The 25,586-nt window shown below is 33.2% G+C and overlaps 2 protein-coding genes across 4 annotated transcripts in view; one reads left to right on the forward strand and one right to left on the reverse strand.

Moving 5' to 3' along the window:
* LOC114338020 (glypican-6) overlaps positions 1–25,586 on the forward strand; it is a 475,036-nt gene that overhangs the window by 357,617 nt on the left and 91,833 nt on the right. The gene's annotated exons all lie outside the window — the stretch shown is intronic.
* Positions 8,867–17,135, reverse strand: LOC126889987 (uncharacterized). Of its 2 annotated transcripts, XM_050658784.1 has the most exons (5): positions 15,055–17,135; positions 14,602–14,702; positions 14,151–14,250; positions 13,743–13,843; positions 8,867–13,066 (listed from the first exon to the last, which is right to left on the reverse strand). In XM_050658784.1, exon 5 carries the CDS (start codon positions 12,921–12,923, stop codon positions 9,063–9,065), a length of 3,861 nt encoding a protein of 1,286 aa, XP_050514741.1. In that variant the 5' UTR covers positions 12,924–13,066; positions 13,743–13,843; positions 14,151–14,250; positions 14,602–14,702; positions 15,055–17,135; the 3' UTR covers positions 8,867–9,062. The 2 variants fall into 2 exon arrangements, with proteins under 2 accessions (XP_050514741.1, XP_050514743.1); XM_050658786.1 differs by lacking the exon at positions 14,151–14,250.

The raw sequence follows: 25,586 nt of genomic DNA on the forward strand, positions 1-25,586 counted from the left end.
AGCCAGTCACGTGCAGAAATCTAAGCTCTACGTGTTGCATACTATATTTTATCTACGACCGATAATTTAGTATGTTTAAGCGATGGTGACATCTCGTTAGCATTGGTCTGATTGGAGATTGTCATACGTTAAAGGTGTGGGGAGTATCGAATATGTTATTTGATCCATAAACTAACCGTTACGAGCTGCATACTATATTTTATCTATGACCATAAAATAATATGTTATTTAAACCAGTCACGTGTAGAAATCTAAGCTTTACAAGTTGCATACTATATTTTATCTACGACCGTAACATAATTTATGTTTAAGCGATGGAGAAAAATTAAACATCATGTCATAAAGGCATTAGATATGTATCTTTACTAAAACAAATTTGTTAGTAGCGTCATGTCTTTGAGTGAGTACAGACATAAAGTTGAACAGTTTCAAGATAAACTCATTGAGTTACAGAAAGATATTAAAGTATATCAGGATTTAAGAAAAATTATCAAACAATTAGAGAACCTACATATTAGCGATAGAACATATCCACTAGGACATATTCAACCATGGACGATAACACCACCAGCAGAAACATGAAAAATGAAATTAATAATATATTCGCATTGACATGTTTAATTTTAATGCCTGTATTTATCTTAATTTTAAAAATTATTTTTAAAAAAATTGTAAATAGAGGATTTGACACGTAATATAAAAATTTATGAGTAAATAAGGAGTTTTAATTAAAAGTCAATAGTTTTTTATATATTTTTATTATAAAACATAATTATACAGGTAATATCGTATTACAAAACCATTGGCGTAGTCGATCCACATTTCTTTCGGTACATAAAAACACTCCATTGGCGTGACAGGGGTTTGCATCAGGAGCAAATTTACAAACGCAAGGCGTATAATCAAATTTGCAGACATCAATAATTGTAGGAAAAACTCCAATCATATTACATTTCTGTTGTAAAAATCTGCTTTTTTGTTCTCCTCGAACGTAAATGTAATCGGCAGCATACAATAACTTGGATTCTAGTATTTGATTTATTTTGGAATATTCCACATCACCATTGGAATACCGAATGCCATGCACGTTTTTCTCCAAGAAGAATACTGTCTTCTTATCTTGATTAGTTAATGAAGTAAACGGGTGCGGAGACGTAAATATGTAATGATGTCGTTTAAAACCAATTTCAATGCTGAGTTCCTTGGGTACAAACCATCCATCTACCATAAATCCCTGTATGTCAACTAGAGCAATCCTCATGATTAAGCGTGGTGATTGATACTGAGGGACGTACTCTTTAAACCTACTTAAATAATATTTTTGATAACTTCTGTTAGAGGAAAGTATTCGAGTAGGCTGTCGTGAACAATTAAACAGTAGGCTCGAGTGCCTGCCGGAAAACCTTCATCTGCTTCGATTTCCAGTTTAACATCAACGGTTCCTGATCTGAATGACGTATCATCCTGCTTGGAACAGTCAAAAACAAATAAGGCATATTTCTTGAAAGCAGCATAATCTAAGATGGGATGTTTTGTTGAGGAAAGAGTATAACTAGGAAAGAATTCCGTATAGTTATAGTGAGCTATAGCATAGTCATTCTTTGCAAAATCCAATTGCATTCTCTCGTTAGGCCAGTATTCTCCATTAATAACCAATCGCACGCTGGACATTCTAATGTGATCAAATAACGTTGGATCAGCGTGTATGTCATCTCGTTTAGAAGTTTGAAAAGCCACAATGACATAGCGTGGGCGTTCAACAGATGAAGTTGTCTTTACACTCCATATCTCGCGTCGAGATCCTGACGTAAGTGAAGGTAGTTCATTGAGCTCCCATTTACGGAAAGGTATAGTTATCGGCACATTATTCTTAATCGGAGTCATTAATTCAATTTTCATATCATCATTGGGAAAGACATGCTTGACCTTGAGTTCCATGCTGGAAACAGTTAAAGATACTGTTGTTGTTGTTGTAGCATTAGGTTCTTTCACTAGAATACAGTCTCTATCATTGCGTGCTCGAACAAATCGAAACACTTGACGGCCATAGGTTAATTTATTGTAGTCGTTGAAAATGTTGAATATATGTTTTATCGGAATCAGTAGACTAAAGTTGTCTCCCGATATATGTGGATTATTCGGATAGTTCCATCCTGCAGTACTGAGAAACTTGGAATCTTCAGGAGTATAACATAACAAACTGCGAATAGTGCTAACTACACCTGGGTCTCTAACTATTTCCATATCATGTGAACTTTGGATATACGTACATGTATCAAACAAGAAAGCTCCAGCATTCGGTGCAAGAGAAACCACGCCATCACCTACTTTCTCTATACTTCCTTTAATTTCCAACAGCGTTTCGTGTATCCCAAAAAATGCATCTGATTGATTTATGATAAATTCGACAACGTCACTATTATTAAATGATTTGATGTATGGTGTATATGTCCGAAATTCTTCTTTTCTAATAGTATTATCGAACAGAGGTTTTTGGTAAAGATCGAAAATATGAGGTTGAGGCTCCTGCTGTTGAACCCCCCGTCGAATGTATTGACGTTTTGACATCTTTCAGCTTTAATCCAATGGCAACAAGAAAGGCTTTATTGGCGGCAGACACGTCACGTCGCATGCAGGATCTGTGTGAGACTAATAGATATTGACTTGTAGAGTTTTGTTTTATAATTAAACCCATTTATATCGTTTCCTTAAAATCCAAATGGAGCGTACTTTTCTCTCCTCTAAAATTGACAGGTCTTAATTCCTGATCGACTATACTAACAGTAATTTTGGTAATTTCACGTATACTGCTGCTTATTGGTATGTATATAGGGTTATGAGGACGTTCATCAATAGAAAAACCTGGATCAACATTTATCGGAAAATGCAGAATGGTGTGTACAGGTCTGTCTTCGTAGAAGGCTCCTTCAGTAATGTTGCATTCAAATAGTAGACTTGATACTTTTATAATATTTACAGGTTGGTCTGAAGAATGCATTTTTCCTGATTTTAACACTCTATTTGAGGAGAAACCCAATAATTTACCAAGACTATCTTCTTTCTCGAAAGTAATGGTATGATCTTGACAGAAAATTTCACATTTAAGCGTATTGTTGTTCGGTTTTAAAGTGAACTCCTGAACCGAATTGTATATACCCATTAATTTATTTCGAATGTATGCTTCGATATCGGTAATTTCATACGATCCTGATGGAATTTCGATATAACGCAACTTTGTACGATCATTCTGCTCATAGAAATAAAACTTTTCACCATCAATGTTTGGAATTGAATTAAATGTATGAAATCCCAACACTGCTACATAATACTGCCGTAGCGGATCAAGCACAAGAGGCACTTGAGGAGTAAACGAAAACTCGTTTGTAGTACTTGTTAGGGTCAATAATCGAGACATGACTGATAGGAGGTAAAAGGTGCAGTAAGTTAAATACCAAAATATGTTAAACATTTCTTTATTTTTCTTAGAATAATGTTACATGTTTTTCTTGTCTTATTTATATTTTGTTCATAATACGGTATTCTACAAAATACACATACACTTTCCATCGTCCCACAAACATCGCACCATACGTGTTTCTTATAGTCTTTCTTGCAAGGTAAATAATATTCTAGTGCATGGCGAATATCTTGTGGTAATTCATACCAGACATCAGCGCTTATATTTTCCATTATACAGAAACTTTAAGCACAAATGTCCACAGTTTATTTGGTTATAACTTTGATATTGATCGTTATTATAGACAATTCTTCCACCATTCAAATAGGAAACTAGTTCTTGAGGTGGCTTCAAGCAGCCATATGAATCAAAATACTCTATGTCTTTGTTTATCTTTCTGTAAGCTACCCAATGTGTACCAGGGTTTGTTGAAATGTCGAGATTAATTATAGCACATTCATGTTTACGAGGGTTACGAGGTAAATTATCTCTCATAAACACACCACGAAAATTTGGAATTTTAAGTAGTTTAACAAATTTATTCAAGTCCACATTGGTTAAAGGTCTATTAGGTAGCTTCAGAGGTAGTTTTTTGACTTTTTTAAATATAATCCAAAGCCTCCTTTAGCGTTTTTTCGAAGGTATAATCCTTTGCCTAGATGTTCCATAGCTGTATTATGACGTTTGTCCTCTTCTAGTTTCTTTTGAGCATTCTTTGAATCAATTACAGTCTTTGCGATGGCACTTGCACCACCAGCCAAACTACCAAGAGCTGATAAGCCTGCAAAGATGGGGATTAAAGGTAAAATACCACCAGATTTTGATTCGAATGGAATGATTCTTGGAACTCGTACATTTCTTTTCCCACCTATATTCTTCACGGCTGTTCTAGCTGCTGCAAGTGCAACTAGAGCTGATTTACGCAAATTTGGTGATGGAGGAGTTCGTTTCAACGTTCTGATAATTGGTTGTAGCACGTGTCGCTTAAATGAACCAACACCTTTACCACGTTTCATACCCATACCTAGTTTTCGTTTAACTTTCATTGCTGTAGTAGTCAACCAGGCAGTGGCTTTTTCACTCAAAGATGCGTCGTTTGCTGTAACTCGTTCCCACGCTTTGTTTTCCAATACCCAATCTGCTTTATGTCTATCTTTCAATGAATTACTATGAGAATATGCAATATCATGATCTCTCGCAGCTCGATCTAATGGATTTATCCCTGGATCTCCACGAGCTAGACGTTTCTGTAATTTAGTTCCAGGTCCTAGATACTGGTAACCAGGGGCATGCAATTCAAACGGTATATTGTTGATCAGAGAATTCAACACTCCTTCACCTTGAACGACTAACATTGAAATGAATCGCTTCTTGAAAAATTTCTTTATATAACCAAGCGCATAAAATACATCTTAATCACAATATGAAGGTCATTCAACAAGATAAGACACTAGCAGTGGAGAACTTGGATTTTGTCGATAACGTGGCAAGAATCAGTAAACATGGTGTATTGCTACCACATTCTTTTCGTGCTATCGTATGTGGCCCAAGCGGATGTGGAAAAACGAATGCTATGCTAGCATTACTGTTTGATCTAAATGGCGCTAAATTCAAAAATGTTTACGTATATTCAAAATCGTTGTTTCAACCCAAGTATCAGTTTTTGAAGGAAGTGTTGGAATCTGTGAAAGAGGTTGGCTATTTTCCATTTAAAGACAATGATGACGTAATAAGTCCTGACGAAGCTAAACCAAACTCAGTATTCATATTTGATGACGTATCTACGGATCCACAACAAACAATACGTGAATATTACTGTATGGGAAGACATAAAGATATCGATTGTGCATACATATGTCAATCATACAGTCGAGCAGGCAAACAACTCCTGCGTGATAATGCCAACCTTATTGTATTGTTTAAACAGGATGAGCTCAATTTAAAACACGTCTTTGATGATCACGTCTCACCTGACATGACATTTGTTCAATTTAAAAAAATTTGTTCTGAATGTTGGCAGGATAGGTATGGTACGTTCGTAATTGTTAAGGATTTCGATATTTCTAACGGACGATATCGTTTAGGCTTCGACAAGTTTATAAAATTGTAGTTATGATCGAAATACACGCATTCCATAACAACATGTTAGACAAAGAGGTAGCTGCACGCAAGCGTAAAGTTGCTGAATTAGCTCGAGTCATTCGCAAAAAGTATTTGGCATTAAAGCTAGGTAGGACAGAACAAGACGAGACGCTAAATAAACTCTTTGAACCCATAACTAAACCACTAAAAGATATTGCACAATCCTCACATCATGCTATTAATAAGAAGCTTAAACACGTCAAAAAGGAAGAGATGAAATCAGAAGAAGAGGTGAAAAAAGAAGATAGCGATGACGATGTTTTTTCAGATACAGTATCAACGAATCATGAAAATGAAGATTTAAAACAATATAAAGAATTAAATAATACTGAAGTTCATCACAATTCCATAGGCCATCTTAACGGTGCAACTGCAGAAAAATATCTTAATATTGTCAAACCGTTGTTTAAACCTAAAAAAGCAAAGAAGCAATCACCGAAAATTAAATCTACTAGATTAAAGAAACTGTCTCTCGAAGGTCAAGAGAAAGCGACTCGTTCACCACCGAAAACTCGGTCTACTACATCAAAGAAATCGCCTTTAGAAGTAGTAAAAGCAACTCGTTCATCATCGTCAGCAACTTCATCTACCTCCAAAGGATCAGGGTTCATCGATGCTTCTCATTTGATTTACAACGATAATCCTATTGAATATGTATATTGGGATGATCCAAATGAACTATGTGATAGACTCGAATTGTTGATTGCTTCCCAAGAAGCAGGAAACACATCCCATAGTAACGAAATTGTTGCCATTATCAACGAATTACGTGAAGCAGATATTATATATTAATGTTAGGTCAGATTAGACATCATTTCCAACATGAGTGTTGATAAGTTTGGTCGTCATCATTATCGTTCTAATGAACAAGCTATTCAAAAGCTGCGTGAAGGCTTCAAACAATCCATTTTAGATTTACAAAACCAGATACATGCAGTAAATAAGGATATTAAACGAGATCCTCCTGTATCAGGTATACATCTTTCCAACAAGAAATATGTAGATGACCACATTGCAAATATAAAAAATTTTCTGCGAAAAGAGATTACCTTGATGCAAAAAGAATATAGTTCAAAAGATACTCAACTTGAACAAAAAATTTCTGACTTTCAAAACTCCATCGGTAAGATTGAAAGCAAGTTTAATAAAAAAAATAATGAGTTATCTGATGCAAATAAACTGGCTGTCTTGAAAATATCTGATTTAACAAAAGAAATGAATGATTTACAAAAAGCAGTAAGTATCCAGAATGCAATAAAACAAGAATCTGTTGGAGAAAATACCGTGACAGTAGATAGGATTAACAAGGCATTGAATCTACAAAAAGCTGCAGAAAATACCTTGACAGTAAATAAGACTAACAAGAGAATAAATCAAATGTTGTCCTGAAAAATAATTTCCCATCGAAAATACTTAATAAATCAAATGTAACCTACATTACAGAACGCAGTAGATAACATTACTTCATGGGACAATCGTCTTAAGTTTAAATTCATAATGTCTAAAGAAAAACAACAATTGGTCAACGAATTACATAAACCAGCACGAAAAAATTATCCTCGTCGACGAACCGTCATTAAAGGACTAGATGATTTATGGCAAATGGATATTGCAGAGATGAGATCCTATGCCAATCAAAATAAATCTTACAAGCTCATTCTTGTCGTAATTGACTGTTTTTCAAAATTTGTGTGGACTCGACCATTAAAGACAAAAACAGGGGAGGAAATAACAAAGACGTTTGCAGATATTTTAAATCAAACTCAACGAGTTCCGAAAAATTTACAAACAGACCAAGGTACAGAATTTTTCAATTCCAAGTTTCAAAACCTCATAAGAAAACATGGTATTAATCACTATAATACCTTTAGTGTTAAAAAAGCAGCCATATGTGAACGAATTATTCGAACATTGAAGGAAAAACTTTACAAGTATTTCAGTCTTAATGGTACTTACAAATGGATAGATACATTGCCTCAAATTACAAAAGACTACAATAACACGAAACACAGCAAAATTCGACTTAGACCTATTGATGTTAATAAGTCTAACGAAAAAGAAATCTTACGAAAATATTACACTCACTTGAAAATTTCACGTAAAAGAAAATTGAAAGTTGGTGATATGGTGCGTATTAGTAAAAATAAACACCTTTTTGATAAGGGATATAAGCCAAATTGGACAACAGAACTATTTAAAATTACTGAAATTAAAATAACAAATCCCACAACATATTTGATTGAAGATATGACTGGAGCGCCTATTAGAGGAGGATTCTACGAAGAAGAATTACAGAAAACAAAAAATACAGACATTTACTTAATTGAAAAAGTATTGCACAGACGCGGAAATAAGATGTATGTTCAATGGCTGGGTCTCGATAGTAAACATAATAGTTGGATTAATAATAAAGATGTGGTTTAGTACTTTTTAATGCGAATGCAACCTTGAATAGGAGGGACGCAATATAAAAGACCGCTCAGCAACCTCGCTCTCAGTTAGTTCACCTCGCTCTTCAACATGAGTTCTCAAGATAGTGGTTATAGTTCATCAAGTTCTATTGTGGTATTCGATGATTCATCAAGTGAAATCAATTATGGTGCCGAACTAGACCAAGTTTTAGCAAAATTCGAAGAAGCTGCGAAGAATGAACCATACTACTTGTTAGAAGCCTCATTTCCACTAGATAGTTACATAATTAAAGTTGGTCTATCTCCAGCTAGACAGTTTACGGCATCCGTCATTTTATGTCAACATGCCATAAAAGAAGAATTATTCGACGGTCGAAGAATTAGTATAGACAAATTTGAGTGGAGTGACATAATTAACCTATTTTCACAAAAGATGAATGATTTTTTCTATGCAGACGAGTTTGATCCTGTCGAGTTTCAGTGTGGAGACTACTGCAAGATACGACAATTGGTGTTGGATTCAATCAAGTTCCTTGTTATTGAAAAACATGGTGTGGAATACTATTTAGATGAAAATGATGTTACGCAAATTCTACAAGTACACCGCAGTATAGTGACTCATCGCATATCGTTGTTGGAAAATTTAAACTTTCATGCATATTATACAAATGTTGTATATTTTTTGCAACAGAATTTTTGTACAGATACTAGTTTATGTGGTCCGTTTGAAGCTATGACTGCGTTTTGTGAAATTTCTCCAGCAGATACTTTGTTAAGCCATGCTATGAGAGAATATGTATATTATTATAAAATTAAAGTTGTAAATGACTTAAATAACTTTATTTGTTAATAAATATTATGTATTTAAACACTTGTGTTTTATTTTCGTAATATATTTACAAAAGGATAATGAAAAAATAATATTGTACAATAGTCATTTTATTAAATATTACTGAGGAAAAGTGATTGTGTCTTTTCACCAGCCATACATATTTTTAATATCCAAGTAAATGCCCTCAGCGTCTTAAAGCGATTATATTTTTGCTAAAAAATTAAGGTATATCACAATGCCCCCAGGGAAGCGTCTTAAAGGATTCTGGTATTAAATATCGTTTATCATCATAAGGACTTAGGGCCGTTTTTGTTTGCTCTATGCTGAATACTGAATGTTGATATGACCGAATACACCTTTGGTTTGTGCTTTTAATTTTGTATTCTTTTAAACAATTTTCAAAATCTTCAAATGTGATTATATTTTTGACTACATTATATTTTACACCTTTTGCTTTTTTGGTTATACCTAAATTTTGAATACCACAATCAATTTGTTCCTTGTTTAGTTTCAGTTTTAAACGTTCTCTCTCATTTTCTCTCTCTTCATCAGTTGTTTGTAATTTAAATGTATACATTTTTGATCTTAGACCAATAAAATGTGTAATAATTTTTCCATTAGCTTCATCCTTCATTAGACCGGGGATTTTTTTATTTAACCGTTCTATCATGTACGGGTTATTTTCCGAATAGTCAGATGTATCGAATTTACAGTTGTGTGCCTTTAAAACCTCCTTATATGCATCTAAACACTGTAATTCATATATAAAGCTATCTGTATCCATGTACAATAACATACAATTTTCTTCTCCCATCGTTGGAAGCATGAAGGAGTAATGAAAATCATACATACATAATTTTGATATGTCTAGGATTGCTGCACCTATATACAAAGGTTTATTAAAGCACACCACTGATTTGGTTAGTTCGATGGCCACTAGGTTTTCACTAAAGATAGTACGACTGTGAAACCGAATACTTGCAATCAAGTTTTTGGCTCCATACCTTCCATTCCAATTTTTACATATTTTTACAGTTCTATGCCTCCTTATATTCTCCATGGTCTTACCGAACACAGCATTATTCATCATTTTATAGAGATTTTTCTCAAAACTGCTCTTAGATGCAGCCCGTAAGTTAGTATTTAACTCAATATAGGGTCGCAGCCATGCAGATTGATTAAATTTCAAAACTTTATGTATTTTAGTTAAAATTAATCCGTTGGATAAAGCCTGCTTTAAATTTCTATAATGAATAATATATTTTGACTTATTAAAAAGAGTTGGCAATAATTTTGGTAGTTTTGAACCGGGAGGAATGCGGTGTTCGGCAGCAAATGGAAAATCTTTATGTTTGTCGTGTAATTCACGTGGATACTCTAAGTCAACTTGAAAGAAATAGCCCTCCTTCGCAGCATTCGGAATTGACATAATATCAATATGACCCTTGGGAAGTTTAGTGGATTTAGATGCAACACCAAATTTGGTTACATCTTCAATCCACTTAAATCCTCCAAAAGGTAAATATTCACTCATAGCCCAACCATATAGATTATTTACATCTAAATACATGATGTACTTAGAGGGCTGTGTGGGGTCATATGTCGACATGTACTTATTGTTAGCTTCCGAAAATCGGTTACTACACACAGATATTCCGCCTCTTATGCCTTTTTCAATAAACAAAATCATATCCACATCTTTTAATAACTCTAATCTACATTTTGTATACCTAAGCATACAGTCCCATGTATAACCTGGTATGGTATAATACCACGCAGGATCTAAATGGTACGTATCCCTACATTTTTGTCTAAATTGTTCAAATACATCAGCCAGAAGCAAAATATCTGTTTTTAAGTACAAATCGCTATACTGTCCCAAATTTTTACATTCAAATGTAGACCAAACTTTCTGCGCATGAGCATACTTCTGTTCGCTAATATGTTCATCACATAATTTATTATAAAAATGACTAATTGTAGGTAAAGAAGTTTCCTCTAATTTTTCCAAACTATCAACATAATCATAGCAAAATACTCCTTTGCAAGTTAATAAGTTAAATGCATTATCATCTAAACTGTAAAATTCTTGTTTTAAAATCTTCTTCTCTGAAGTATCTAAAAGTGATGCTAATTCATCGAGTGAAGTTCCCATAAATCTCATAGTATCGATAAATCTTAGTCTAATTTTATGCTCATCTGAATGTAGAGTAAAAGAAATATATTTTTCTTTATTAATAGGAAGTAAGCTCAGGTGCCCATGTTTGCATAAATCGATAATCATGAAATGTGAGTCATATCCACTAAAATTATGAAAGGCTACTGGCACAACAAACACCTTTCTGAAGTTTAAATTGCATGCTTGGTGTGCAAATCCTCTTATCTCTCCGGTAAAATGATCATGATCTACCACAATTATATCTGTAGCTAAAAAGCGTTTCTCACAAATATGACAGGCAGTTGCCTCACTTGTACTAGGCTTTGTAACCATAGGTACAATTGATTTTATTTTAGAATTGACAAATTTGGATATTTCAGCCATTTCTTTTGCAAACCACTCCATGCAATTTTCACCTCTGTAGCTTCGAAAATATGATAAGCTGTCATCGTAAGCACAGTTAAAGTAATAGCCTGCACTATAAGGTACATGCTTTTGGTATTTTGCTGTTTTGCTCAGTTTTACATTAGAATCTGTAAAATTATGTAACTGACATTCAAAATCAGCATATATAATAAAGGGAGTGGTTTGTTTGTATGTGAAATTTCTAAAAGCAACATGATCGTATTTGGGAACAGTCATTTTACATTTGTTTATGTCTCTGCAGAACTCTTCGTGCTCCGCAAGTTTATTCCCGCTGGAAAAATAATTCATGCAGCGATCACAAATATATTTTTTATGTTCGTTCTTGCTTAACTGAGAACTTACCAACCTAGACATATCTTTAATCCAGCAATAATGATATTTTATTTCAATATTTTCATCGTCACTAGGAGGAGCGTCGTAATCATTTAACTTTGGAAAATATTTATCCTGAATTAGAAGCAAATTTACATGTCTATCAAGCTTGTTTTGTGTAAGTCTAGCAGGTACTACTTCGTAAAATTGTTTTTCCTTAATTTGATTTAATTCCAAAGCATAAACATTCACTGATATAGTATTTATTTTTTCAAATTTTGTAATATGACTTAAAGGCATTGGAGCTTCCAAGTCCTCCGTTTTCAACGCAGTACTGTAATATGGATATGCCGACGTACGTTCTGTATTTATTTTAGCAGGATAAAGAGAGCTAATAATCGCCCAATAAAAACAATTTTGATCATAATTTTTGATATTTATACATGCTCGACGCTTTTGAATTTGCTCAGGAAGTTTAATGTACGATGATCCGTTCCCAATTTCGACTTTATTGATGTTAACTTCTAATGAGATTACTTTAGAGAGAGCGGCACCTGAATCTTTTTCTGCAAACTCAGACATTTTTTTAAAAATTTTATCTTTGACATTTTCGCTAAACCAAATGTGTAAATCGGTTGAATAACTATCTATAATGACATTTTTAGTGCTAAAATGCATCAAATCTAAACTCTCACTGTCACCTGTCTTTTTAATAAATTCTCCCCACAAAGTAGTGTTGACTTTAAGTACTCTATTATATTTCAAAAGAGTTTTAACTTTTTGTCTAAATACCGCAAAAGCATCATCCAAAAACGGTCCTACATCCTTATGATATAAATTTATTATAACCCCTGTCTTAATCCGGCTTGCAAAACTTGAAGCGACATTTTCCCATTTTACTCTATTACGTAATTTTGAATTAAGTCCTAGACCAACATGTCTATTAAAATTTAAAATTATTCTTCGAAAATGTTTAAAATGTCCTACGTTTGACTGTAATTTTCTAGCAGTTCCTACAGGTAATCTTTTAGCTTTAATTAAATTATTACATTTGTAAATGTGTGCATTTAATCGCTTTAACCACACTTTAGCATCAATTGAAGTAAATTTATCAAAAATTATTTTGCGTAGTCTTTTAATAGTTAATAATAGATTATCCGACTGCTTAACTATTTCCTTAATCATTTTAATATATGTATGGCTTATAAAAAAAAACAAAATCACTTACCCTCTTTTTTATTTTAAGTTTCAACGATTTTGAATTTGGCTGCTGGATGTTCGTTTCCACTGCAATGGATGAAACCTTGCTTATTTGTTGCTAAATCCACCTAAAACAATAACAATTTGCTATACTAAAATTCACTCTCTTCGAAAAAATAAAAAAAATGTATTGCTAGTGCGATTTTCGAAACCGCTGTAGAAAACACAAAAAAAAGACAAAAAACATATCTAATAGGAGGCTCTCTAATAGAAATATGTTGTAAAATTTCGATGCAAAATTCGGAGCAAAACTCTCAATAACAACTTGCTATACTAAAATCGAAAAATAGAAAAAAAATGTATTGCTATTACGATTTTCGAACCTGCTGCTTAAGTATTTAAACCCTGCTTATCTTTGCTAAATCCACCTAAAACAATAACAACTTGCTATACTAAAATTCACTCTCTTCGAAAAAATCGAGAAAAAAAAAATGCATTGCTAGTGCGATTTTCGAACCCGCTGTAGAAAACACAAAAAAAGACAAAAAACATATCTAAGAGGAGGCTCTCTAATAGAAATATGTTGTAAAATTTCGATGCAAAAAATATAATTCGGAGCAAAACTCTCAATAACAACTTGCTATACTAAAATTAACTCTCTTTGAAAATAGAACGACAAAAATCGAGAAATAGAAAAAAAAAATGCACTATTGAGATTTTCGAACCCGCTGATTAAGTATTTTACTATATTATATGTATGGTTAAAAAAAAAAAAAAAAAAAAAAAAAAAACAAAATCACTTACCCTCTTTTTTTATTCTAAGTTTGAACGATTTTGAATTTGGCTGCTGGATGTTCGTTTCCACTGCAATGGATGAAACCTTGCTTATTTCTTGCTAAATCCACCTAAAACAATAACAATTTGCTATACTAAAATTCACTCTCTTCGAAAAAATCGAGAAAACAAACAAAAAGACAAAAAACATATCTAATAGGAGGCTCTTTAATAGAAATATGTTGTAAAATTTCGATGCAAAAAATGTAATTCGAAGCAAAACTCTCAATAACAACTTCCTATACTAAAATTAACTCTCTTTGAAAATAGAACGAAAAAAAATCGAGAAAAAAAAAATGCATCGCTAGTGCGATTTTCGAACCCGCTGCGTATTTCACTATATTATATGCATGGTTTACAAAAAACAAAATCACTTACCCTCTTTTTTATTCTAAGTTTCAACGATTTTGAATTTGGCTGCTGGATGTTCGTTTCCACTGCAATGGATGAAACCTTGCTTATTTCTTGCTAAATCCACCTAAAACAATAACAATTTGCTATACTAAAATTCACTCTCTTCGAAAAAATTGAGAAAAAAAAATGCATTGCTAGTGCGATTTTCGAAACCGCTGTAGAAAACACAAAAAAAGACAAAAAACATATCTAATAGGAGGCTCTCTAATAGAAATATGTTGTAAAATTTCGATGCAAAAAATGTAATTCGGAGCAAAACTCTCAAAAACAACTTGCTATACTAAAATTCACTCTCTTTAAAAAATAGAACGAAAAAAATCGAGAAATAGAAAAAAAATGCACTATTGAGATTTTCGAACTCGCTGCGTATTTCACTATATTATATGTATGGTTTACAAAAAACAACATCACTTACCCTCTTTTTTTATTCTAAGTTTCAACGATTTCGAATTTGACTGTTGTATGTTCGTTTCCACTGCAATGGATGAAACCTTGCTTATTTTTTGCTAAATCCACCTAAAACAATAACAACTTGCTATACTAAAATTCGATCTCTTCGAAAAAATCGAAAAAAAAATGCATTGCTAGTGCGATTTTCGAACCCGCTGCAGAAAACACAAAAAAGACCAAAAACATATCTAATAGGATGCTCTCTAATAGAAACATGTTGTAAAATTTCGAAGCAAAAAATGTAATTCAGAGCAAAACTCTCAATAACAACTTGCTATACTAAAATTCACTCTCTTTAAAAATAGAACGAAAAAAATCGAGAAATAGAAAAAAAAAAGCATCGCTATTGAGATTTTCGAACTCGCTGCTTAAGTATTTCACTATTATATGTATGGCTTATAAAAACAACATCGCTTACCTTCTTTTTTTATTCTAAGTTTCAACGATTTTGAATTTGACTGTTGGATGTTCGTTTCCACTACAATGGATGAAACCTTGCTTATTTTTTGCTAAATCCACCTAAAACAATAACAACTTGCTATACTAAAATTCACTCTCTTCGAAAATAAAATGAAAAAATCGAGAAAAAATGCATTTCTTGTGTGAGATTTATATAAAATATATCTAAAATAAAGGTCTCTAATAGAAAAAAATTTCGGGAAATGTTGAAGGGCGCGGAAGTAGAGGTTGCTCACTTACTCGATGGACGGATCAAATACAGAAAGCCTGTGGAAAAACATTCTCTGAATCTATATGAGGGAAGCTCAGGACAGAAGCAGATGGAAAGAGATAGTTGCGCTCGTATTATAGGGAATCACGACACTCAGCAATGAGGAAACGACTGAGGAGGAGGAGGAATAGAAAAAAGTTGCAAAATTTTAAAGCAAAAGTCTTTTAGAGTAATTCGATTAAGAAAATTATATATACACAAGTTACAAATAAGCAAACATAGATCTAATATGTATGAATAAAATCGAAATTACTAAAAATTTGGGATTCTAACCTGCTGCAACGCTACGAAGCACTAGATAAAACAGAAACCAAAAGACACATCATTTATTTTTGCTATACACAATTTCACTCTCTTTGAAGTGGATCAAAGAATGTCAGATGATATTTCTGAGAAAGACAGAAACAAGTTGGCTAACAGGTTTATTTAGTAGAATTATGGAAGTTGGACAAAGCCAGACGAATGGAGAAGCACTGTATTTATTAAAAAGAGACAACAATGTACAAAGAGCAATATAACTATCACATATGGGCAATTGATAGACGGATACGTGAAAATCAGTTCGGCTTCAGGAACAAAGAAGCAAACTCTCATATATAAGAAGCAAAAAATATTGAGAAATACTAGAAAAATAAAACCGAAAAAATATATATCTAAGAGACAGTCACAAAAGTATTTTAGTTTAATTTTATTGAAGAATGGCATATAACACGGTAAGAATATAAATTAAAAATCAGAATAAAGTAAAAATAGTACTCACCTTACTGCTATGTTGACTGCAATATGACAAATGTACTTAACTGCCTCGAAAACTCGAATACAATATTTTTCCCTGCTTTTCTCGTTTTTATATCAAAGTCCAGTAATTATATTGATGGGTCTTTAATTACTGTATTTTCTCCATCAATTTGTGACGTATTTTTTAAATTACCTTCTAATTGCTTTGCTATTAAGCAAAGTTTATAATATTTTTCCATATATCATTTAGCTATTAAATAAAATTAAATAAAGTTTCTAATATAATATATCTTTCCATATTAGCAGTGGCGTATCTACGAGGAAGGGAAATTTCATTTTTCTATGTCATTTTATTCTGTTAAATAATCACGTGAACCAATAGGACTGAAAATACTAAAGCCTTTTTACATGCTGTTGTATTTCATTTTTTTATTGAACCAATAGGAGTTCGATTTTTTACTTGTGTATATATAATTTTCACAATCGAATTAGTCTAAAAGACTTTTGCTTTGAAAATTTGCAATCTTTTTCTATTAAATATCTTCCTTCTAGATTTTTTTTGTCTTTGTCAACTCAGTCGAAGTTCTTTTTCATATCGATGAATTCAATTTGTTTTATGTGTGGGATTTTATTTGAGATCATATTTAGAACGAATTATGGTAGATTCCTTCAACGTAATATCTGTGTCAAGACAAATTGGAATAAAAATAGCGAATTGGAATAAAAATGGTGAATTTAAATAAAAATGGACTAAAAATGGCGTCATCTAGCGGCTAATAGGTATGGTAGATTTCTTCAACGTAATGTCAAGGAAAATTGGATCAAAAATGGCGAATTTAAATAAAAATACTGAAATGGAATAAAAATGGCGAATTGGAATAAGAATGGCGGATTGGTGGCGCCATCTAGTGGAAAATAACTATGGTAGATTCCATCGCTGTGACGTCAGCATCTTTCTCACTCTTACTCATTGGAAAGGTACTTCTCTCTCTAACACATTGATTTCCCTATCTTGATAGTCATACCGGCTTTGATTATCTACTGATGACATTAAAACAATTTGGAAGTATTTTGCTCATGACAGAGATCGATGGAAGGAATTTTGCATATATCCAACGATGGACGATAAAAGGACAAGAAGAAGAATAAGGGCAATCTCAGCGCTGATCTTTTTGAGGTTTATCTGTGAATACATTCACTAGTGTGTGGGCAGTTTTTTTATTTTTAATTTATAGGTATATTCTTTTAATGTATCTATAATCTTCTGGAGAATTGGTATACACGTTACTGCTCCAGACTGTCCATGTTGAACATAACTTTTTCAGTTTATGAACTGAAGGTTTATGAGTTATTGCAGGGTTTCCTTAATTTTTCAACTTCTCTCTCTGTTTTATACTACCCTTGCCCTATCTTATTACTTTTTATTTCCCGAAGAATTTAAAATATAACATAATTAATGGTAAAAAAAATGATGAAAAATCCTTCAAAATGTTTTACACTAGACATACATAGAGCTATAAACTACTCGTCTTGACATTTCTTCATTACTCTCCATCATCACGTTTCGTAACTAACAAAATCACTTTTAGTATCCCGTAGCGAATCTCGTTTGTTTCAGTGTTTCTTTTTGTTCGTGCTCGCAAGTGCAATACTTATGCCTATGAACACACCTTAATTCATTATATTATACCTTAAGCCGCCATGAGCGCAGATTGTAAACCAGCTTGACTCGTATATTATACTCTAAATAACAACATCTTTGATAACAGCGCAACCTCCAGGTTGCATTCAAACCCAACTACAGAAAGATTAATTTTATTAATAGCGAAAGAGAAAATAAAGGATACGGAAATGTTTTTAAAATTTGGTCGTTTTAACGTTGATATACATGAAATACGAGTGAGTTGGCCAGGGGATTACAAAATTATATTGCAAAAAAATCAAGACAGCAGTAGACGAATATGTACATAATTTTAAAATAGTGTCAATAATATAAAATTTCACCTGTCTTTTTTCATATCCGGATGTCGTTTTGTCTTTTAATGTTTTAACACCATCTTTACAGAAACATGTTCTTTCTTTTTATGCATTTTATATAATACATATTATAATGTCTCGAATTGCAAATTTACAACCCTCAGGAAGATCTGTAGTCTTCGGGTGTGGGGTGTGGTGTAGGTTTATATTGTACGACCTCTATTTCACTATTTACATTTTTCTGTTTTTCAAAACTGACTTGAGTTTTGTCTCACTAAGCGAGCTCTCAGACCGAAAGCAATATCCGACATCGCATGTGGCATTCACTGCGAAAAGATACGCACTGAGTGTCACATCTGGTTTTCGGTGAATCTTCGGTGACTTTCGGTGAAATTTCGTTCACCGAAAACCAGATGTGACACTCAGTGTGTATCTTTCCGCAATGTATGTTATGCGATGTAGGGATATGGCTTTGGTTTGAGAGCTCACGCAACGGTAGTGTAGTACGCAACATCACATACACGTTTACGTTTATGTATAGATTGAACTGGTCGCAAAGGGTCTCAGTCTCAATTGGCTTTTTCAGCAGTAAAATAAGCGTGCAAATTAAATATTAGTCGATATTAAATATTACTCTCTCCATTTCACGGTCAATACAGAAACAAACTCTTTCCAATCATAAAGTATTAGTGGTATTACTATGATAAACTTATTAAACTTATTAACTTAGGGTATATACCTACTACTAATTTTCACCCGGTTTGGGAGTTTCGCTAAAGTAAGGTATCATTTCTCGGAATGGTCAAAACCCCAAGTACAGGCTATGAGAGATTCAATAAATATCTACGCTTATATGTTAACCCTTAACTACAGAGATCCGGTATTTTTTACCGGTGGGTATTCCCAAAATACGGATTTCGTGGTAACCTCACCACTTATAAGTTCATGTGTCTCAGTGTCTCTGTAAAAATCTTGTATTATATTATTAAAATCATTCATTTTACCATTTTCCCATATCTAGAGACTCCAGAAAAACACATAACGCATAATTTTTTGTTTTTTAGATATTATTAGAGGCAGGTTTACATGTATCCAGTAATTGGCGCCAGTCGCACTGGAACGGCAGTGCTGGCATGGTAGTGGCATCATGTAAACGCTTTTTTGCTCCAGTCCAGCGCTGTCTGCCAGCGCTGTCTAGAATAGAAAGCTGGTCTATTTTTCATGCCATGGGCCCTCGTCCGCGTCCCCTTTAACCCCGTGCCAGCGGTTGTAGACACGTGTAAACACAGCGTTAAAGTCGCCGGCGCTGTCGTACCTGTGGTTTCAGTGGCAGTATTAGGATTTTTAATAAGAGTGCCAGTGAGATTGGCTCCAGTTACTGGATACGTGTAAACGAACCTATCCAGCGCTGTTTTAGTCAAGCACTCGCATTCCAGTGAGACTGGTGCCAGTTACTGGATACGTGTAAACGTTACTTTACAGTTTGACTTAATTTTAAAATGACCGGTAAAAAATACAGGGGATCTGTTATTACGTGGTGATAATGGGATGTCTGTAGTTAAGGGTTAATCTCCTAGAGGTCGCTGATTAGAACCAAATTAAATCCAATTCTGGATAATAACTAATATGGTTGTTACAAATATTTTGCAGGTAAATATAAAATTAAAACATGTTTCAAAAATCTAAATATTTTCATAACCTTGTTAACATGGAACTATCCTTACTGTTAAGCAAAAAAGGTAAAACTGCTAGGCAAACAAATAGTCTAAGAGCTAGTGAACCCTCCGACTAACGGTCGTCCTGTAAGGCTAGAAATTTGTCTAGTGATAATTCATAGCACACCAAGGCTAAAAACCATGACCTGGCAGGCATCAGCCGTGCACGTGTATCTACCAGGTGAGTCGAAAAGTGCAGGGGGTAAAATAAACTTTCTCCTGTAAAGTTTAAATTTAAGTATGTGTTTGACTAAGTCATTTAGAAGAAATGTGTACAATGACAGACGATTCTGAAGAGCATAAGATCTTGCCAGGCGAGGGGAAAGATTAGGGGTTTTTCCTAAAATTATCTTTTTTGCATCGAACAAAGTTTTTTTAGATTTTTTGAATCATTCCAAACAGAAAAGGTCTGTAGTGATTTTTCTCTTAGATTAATAGTTTTTGTTATATAAGCGATTAAAAATTTTGAAAATTGCGAAATCGGCCATTTTTAACCCTAAATCGGACATTTAACTAAAACTTTCAATGTTGCCAAGGTAGGTTGAACTATATTCTTTAAACATTGATTGATGAAATCCCGAAGAGTTTTTTGCAATACAATATCGAAAACCCCTTTGTTTTTTAATTGCTAATCAAGCGGGCGCGACACTGTAGTATAAATGAGGACGTTTGAGTTTGCATAAATTCATTATCTCGAGAATGGGCAAATTTGAAGAGAAATCCTCAGACAGTGAAACAAAAAGAAGAAAACTTCTGTTGGAGTGAAAGTAAAAAGCAAGATATACTCCAACAGAAGTAAGGAAAAAAAAAGAAAAGACTAGGTAACTAAATAGTTGTGGCTGAAAATAAAAATGAAAAGAAAGTGGGGTGTGTAAAGAAACGGGTGAAGTGACTTCTACGTTGAGAAGCCGCAATAGGAAAAAATAAAAAAAAAATACTACTAAAGTGCAGTAGTACTGAAGAAAGGGAAATTAGAAGGGATAGAAGTAGAAGTGGGAAGAGACAGAGGCAAACTGAATAGAGTTGGCTAGCAAGAGATGCAAGAAAACCACTTGACACTCAAGGATGGATACGGCTCGTTTGCATGCTTGTTGAAGAACAGTAGCTCTATATAGATAGTAATGATGACTAAAAGATGAAATAATAAAATAAGAATAATGTACTGAAACTGAATGAAGATGGATAATTGCTAAAGACGAACAAAATAAATAAAACTAACAAATCATGGGCGCCATGAAAATGATCTTCGATCATTCTCCCAGGTATCTTATACTGCTGTCAAATATTAAATATATCAAACCTGTAATAATGAACATAAAGGAGTAGTAAAATTCATGATATACAAAATAAATAAATATTTATTAAAATAACTACTAGATTTTTAACAATCTCTGAGTTAGACAAGCATATATCATGTAACTCTAAAATGACATAAGTTATACAAGAAGCTATATATATTTTAAAGATAACAACAATAATGTTATCTGTTATAAACTTAAATACCTCTTACATATATATAGGGTACAAAATTACATGTCTTCTACCAAATGGTTATAGTACGCCTGCTACGTACAACTAAAGGAAACTGACAAAGATGAAAATACTACAAATAAATAGGCCCAAGCCTCACTAAGGGAAAATACAATAATGAATAAATAAAGTTAAATATACAATTGACTAAAGTAGAAATGAAGTTGAGATAAATACCGACGATGACCTAAATTAACCGAACAAATGGAATAAAGCGAATAACAGTAAAATATTTGGGAAACAAGCTAGTAATATTAAAAAATAAATTTACCCGAATTACATAAACCAATATCAAAGCAATAATAAAGTATTAAAAACCTAATTTTCTCTAGGCTTATTCCTGTGCACAAGAAGTTACCGTAGATACAAAGTTTGGGAACCAAATAATCTAATATACAAATATGTCAAAAAAAACCAGAGGTAACCTAAATCTGGAAAAAAAACATAGTGTATTTAACAGATAGTCTGAAATATAAAAAAAACCAATAGTTACTAAAACACCTCACTAAATGTTCCCAAACGAGGTTGCGGTTGCATCCTAGAAAATGATGCACCAGGATGGTGCGACCCCATGACTCCTGTAGGCCCAGGTGCCAAGACGAAAATTGAGCTGGAACGCTCCCATAGCTTGCTCTTAAATAGACATACTCCCAATGGTGACTTGGCCGTGGCTGCAGTGGTTTCCCTAGGTGGTCAAAGGGCTACGGTTTCATGTTAGGGTTTCTTCCAAATGGCTAAAAACATTCCCAGTTTTATTTCCCATTTTAAACATGAGCAAAAAGTAAAGGGAAGAAGAAATACTTTTTAGAAGCAATAGTATAGAAAAACCGGCCATTAAAAATGAAACAAAAACCAATCTCAGGTAACCTTGAACTATTTTAAGTGTGAAGACATGAATAAATGACACTGAAATTTGAGGAAATATCTGTAAAAATATATTGAATTTATAAAATATTGGATGTTCAATAAATTTAAAACCTACAGAGAAATGGTAATTATTTCCAATATTAATTTGAGGACTTCCAAAAATGTTTGGTTATGTAAAACCAAAAACCCCATTAATATAAAGATCGATATAAAGATAATATAAAGATCGAAATCATCTACACCCTTCCCTTAATAGATTGACTAAGAAAGTTTAACAATGGGACTAATATTTTAAATATTCCACAACAAAAAACACATGACAATGGCTAATTAAAAAAATTATTACAAAAAAAATAAATCTCACCGAATGATTCCTATTAGGCTCCAACAGGAGTTGTCACACACATGTCTCCCTAACTCCAGACAACCCTTGCTGGTAACTTTTTACTTTAAAAAAACTGGATTGATGTTATAAAATAAGGTGTATGGAACTCATTCGCCATTTCATGGTACCAGTACCAAGTACCAAACCAACCCACTTAATTAGCAGCCACAAACCAAGTGACGAACGAGAGACGTTTCTCCGCCAAGGTGAACGTCAAATTCTCTCAGAAAACGAAATCATTCTCGATAGGTGGAGTACGTTCCATCACCGAGGTATGACGTCACCCCAGTAGTCCTATACGAGAAATTAGAGAATTTAAATGGAGACCGAGGGAAAATAATTATAATAATAATTAAAGAGCTAATTTTGTAACGTGACCGTTACAACAGGTCGATTTTTATTTTTAAATTAGGACTTTTTTATATAGGAATTTATATACATATATATAATACTAGTGACGTCATCCATCTGGGCGTGATGACGTAATCGATGATTTTTTAAATGAGAGTAGGGGTTGTGTGGTTGCTCATTTGAAAGGTTATTTAATTCTCTATTCAGTAATATAAACCTTAACATAATTATTTATACAGGGTGTACAAACAATTTTTTTCTTCTTTTTGTCTAAATTAATTTAATAAAAAAATTTTTTTGTACACCCTGTATAAATAATTATGTTAATGTCTATATTACTGAATAGAAAATTAAATAATCTTTCAAATGAGCTATCACACAACCCCTACTGTCATTTAAAAAAATCATCGATTACGTCATCACGCCCAGACGGATGACGTCACTAGTATTATATAATATGCCAAAAAGTCCTAATTTAAGAATAAAAATCGACGGGTCTGAGGATTTCTCTTTACATTTGCCCTTTCTCGAGATAATGAATTTATGCAAACTCAAACGTCCTCACTTATACTACAGTGTCGCGCCCGCTTGATTAGCAATTAAACAACAAAGGGGTTTTCGATATTGTATTGCAAAAAACTCTTCGGGATTTCATCAATCAATGTTTAAAGAATATCTACCTACCTTGGCAACATTGAAATTTTTAGTTAAATGTCCGATTTAGGGTTAAAAATGGCCGATTTCGCAATTTTCAAAATTTTTAATCGCTTATATAAAAACTATTAACTTAAGAGAAAAATCACCAAAGACCTTTTCTGTTTGGAATGATTAAAAAAACCTAAAAAAACTTTGTTCGATGCAAAAAATAATAAAAATCCACAAGGAAAAAGTTTTCCTGTAGTTGGCTGTATACCATGTGATACAAAAAACAATAAATCCTGTATAAAAGGTATATTTAAAAAACCCTCAAAAGGGCCACATCAAATTCACATAACTAGTTTTCGACTGGTTTACCAGTCATCATCAGTGCTTACGTGCAATGTACATGCTTAACCACCAAGATAGTATTACACAAAAATATTTGGGTCAAAGCCCAGTAAAAGTAGTCCGTCAAGGAAACATTGGTATAAAATGCTACCTTAAGCCTGGATGTTTAAAATATTATCTAATTTGCCCTAGGTAACATCTGAGAGCTAGGTATGACTTGTTCACATGTTGGAAGTGAGACGGCAAGTCTTCACTTGCCGTCTCACAAGACTTGCCGTCTCACTTCCAACATGTGAACAAGTCATACCTAGCTCTCAGATGTTAGCTTCACTTGCCGTCTCACAGCAAGAATTGCCGTCTCACTTCCAACATGTTAACAAGTCATACCTAGCTCTCAGATGTTACCTAGGGCAAATTAGATAATATTTTAAACATCCAGGCTTAAGGTAGCATTTTATACCAATGTTTCCTTGACGGACTACTTTTACTGGGCTTTGAGTTTTGACCCACATATTTTTGTGTGATCCACATATCTTGGTGGTTAAGCATGTACATTGCACGTAAGCACTGATGATGACTGGTAAACCAGTCGAAAACTAGTTATGTGAATTTGATGTGGCCCTTTTGAGGGTTTTTTAAATATACCTTTTATACAGGATTTATTGTTTTTTTTTCAAAAAATAATAATTTTAGGAAAAACCCATAATCTTTCCCCTCGCCTGGCAAGGTCTTATGCTCTTCAGAATCGCCTGTCATTGTACACATTTCTTCTAAATGACTTACTCAAACACATACTTAAATTTAAACTTTACAGGAGAAAGTTTATTTTACCCCCTAAATTTGCACTTTTCGATTCACCTAGTAGATACACGTGCACGGCTGATGCCTGCCAGGTCATGGTTTTTAGCCTTGGTGTGCTATGAATTATCACTAGACAAATTTCTAGCCTTACAGGACGACCGTTAGTCGGAGGGTTCACTAGCTCTTAGACTAAAAGACTTTCGCGTAAACTTTGCATGACTTACTGTAAATAACATTTTATTAATAGTGTAAAAGTATTATAAAAGGATTTTTTTAATTCAATTTAGAAATTACCTGTTTCATATTTTCATTACTAGAGCAATTTACTTTAGTACTTCTTATGCTGTACAGTAGAGTAGATTAGCAGACAATTGACTGTCGAATGTCTAATAGTGATAATCCAAAACATACTTTAGTTCGTGGTAGTTAAAACACAATCATAATACACTTTAAAACATAATGTTATTGTCAGTATATGTATAAGAATAAGAACAACAAAAAATATCGAGTTGACATAAACTTTCTGGCTTTAGTCTAAAATAATAATTTAATATTTAAGATTCCTGAATATAGTCTGTTTAGTCTAGGTCTAGGTGGATGTGGCAAGTCAAGTTCACAATTCATTAATGTGGTAAGGTTAGGTAATTTCTTAATGATTTTGAACTCCCAACACTGACTAAAAAAATATACGGAATGCTCATTGCTCATTATCTGAAAGAACTGAAATATTTTTTATTTCTAAAATTGTAAACTGTCAAAGCTTTTACCTATTACGCTATTACCCTATTGTTTTGAAGACAAATCAAAACAGATGTTGGAAATAAAAATTGCTAGAATACTACAAAGTGAAAAGATTCGAACCTTCGAGA

This window comes from Diabrotica virgifera, chromosome 8, assembly GCF_917563875.1.
Source record: "Diabrotica virgifera virgifera chromosome 8, PGI_DIABVI_V3a".
In the NCBI taxonomy this organism is placed as follows: Eukaryota; Metazoa; Arthropoda; class Insecta; order Coleoptera; family Chrysomelidae; genus Diabrotica; species Diabrotica virgifera.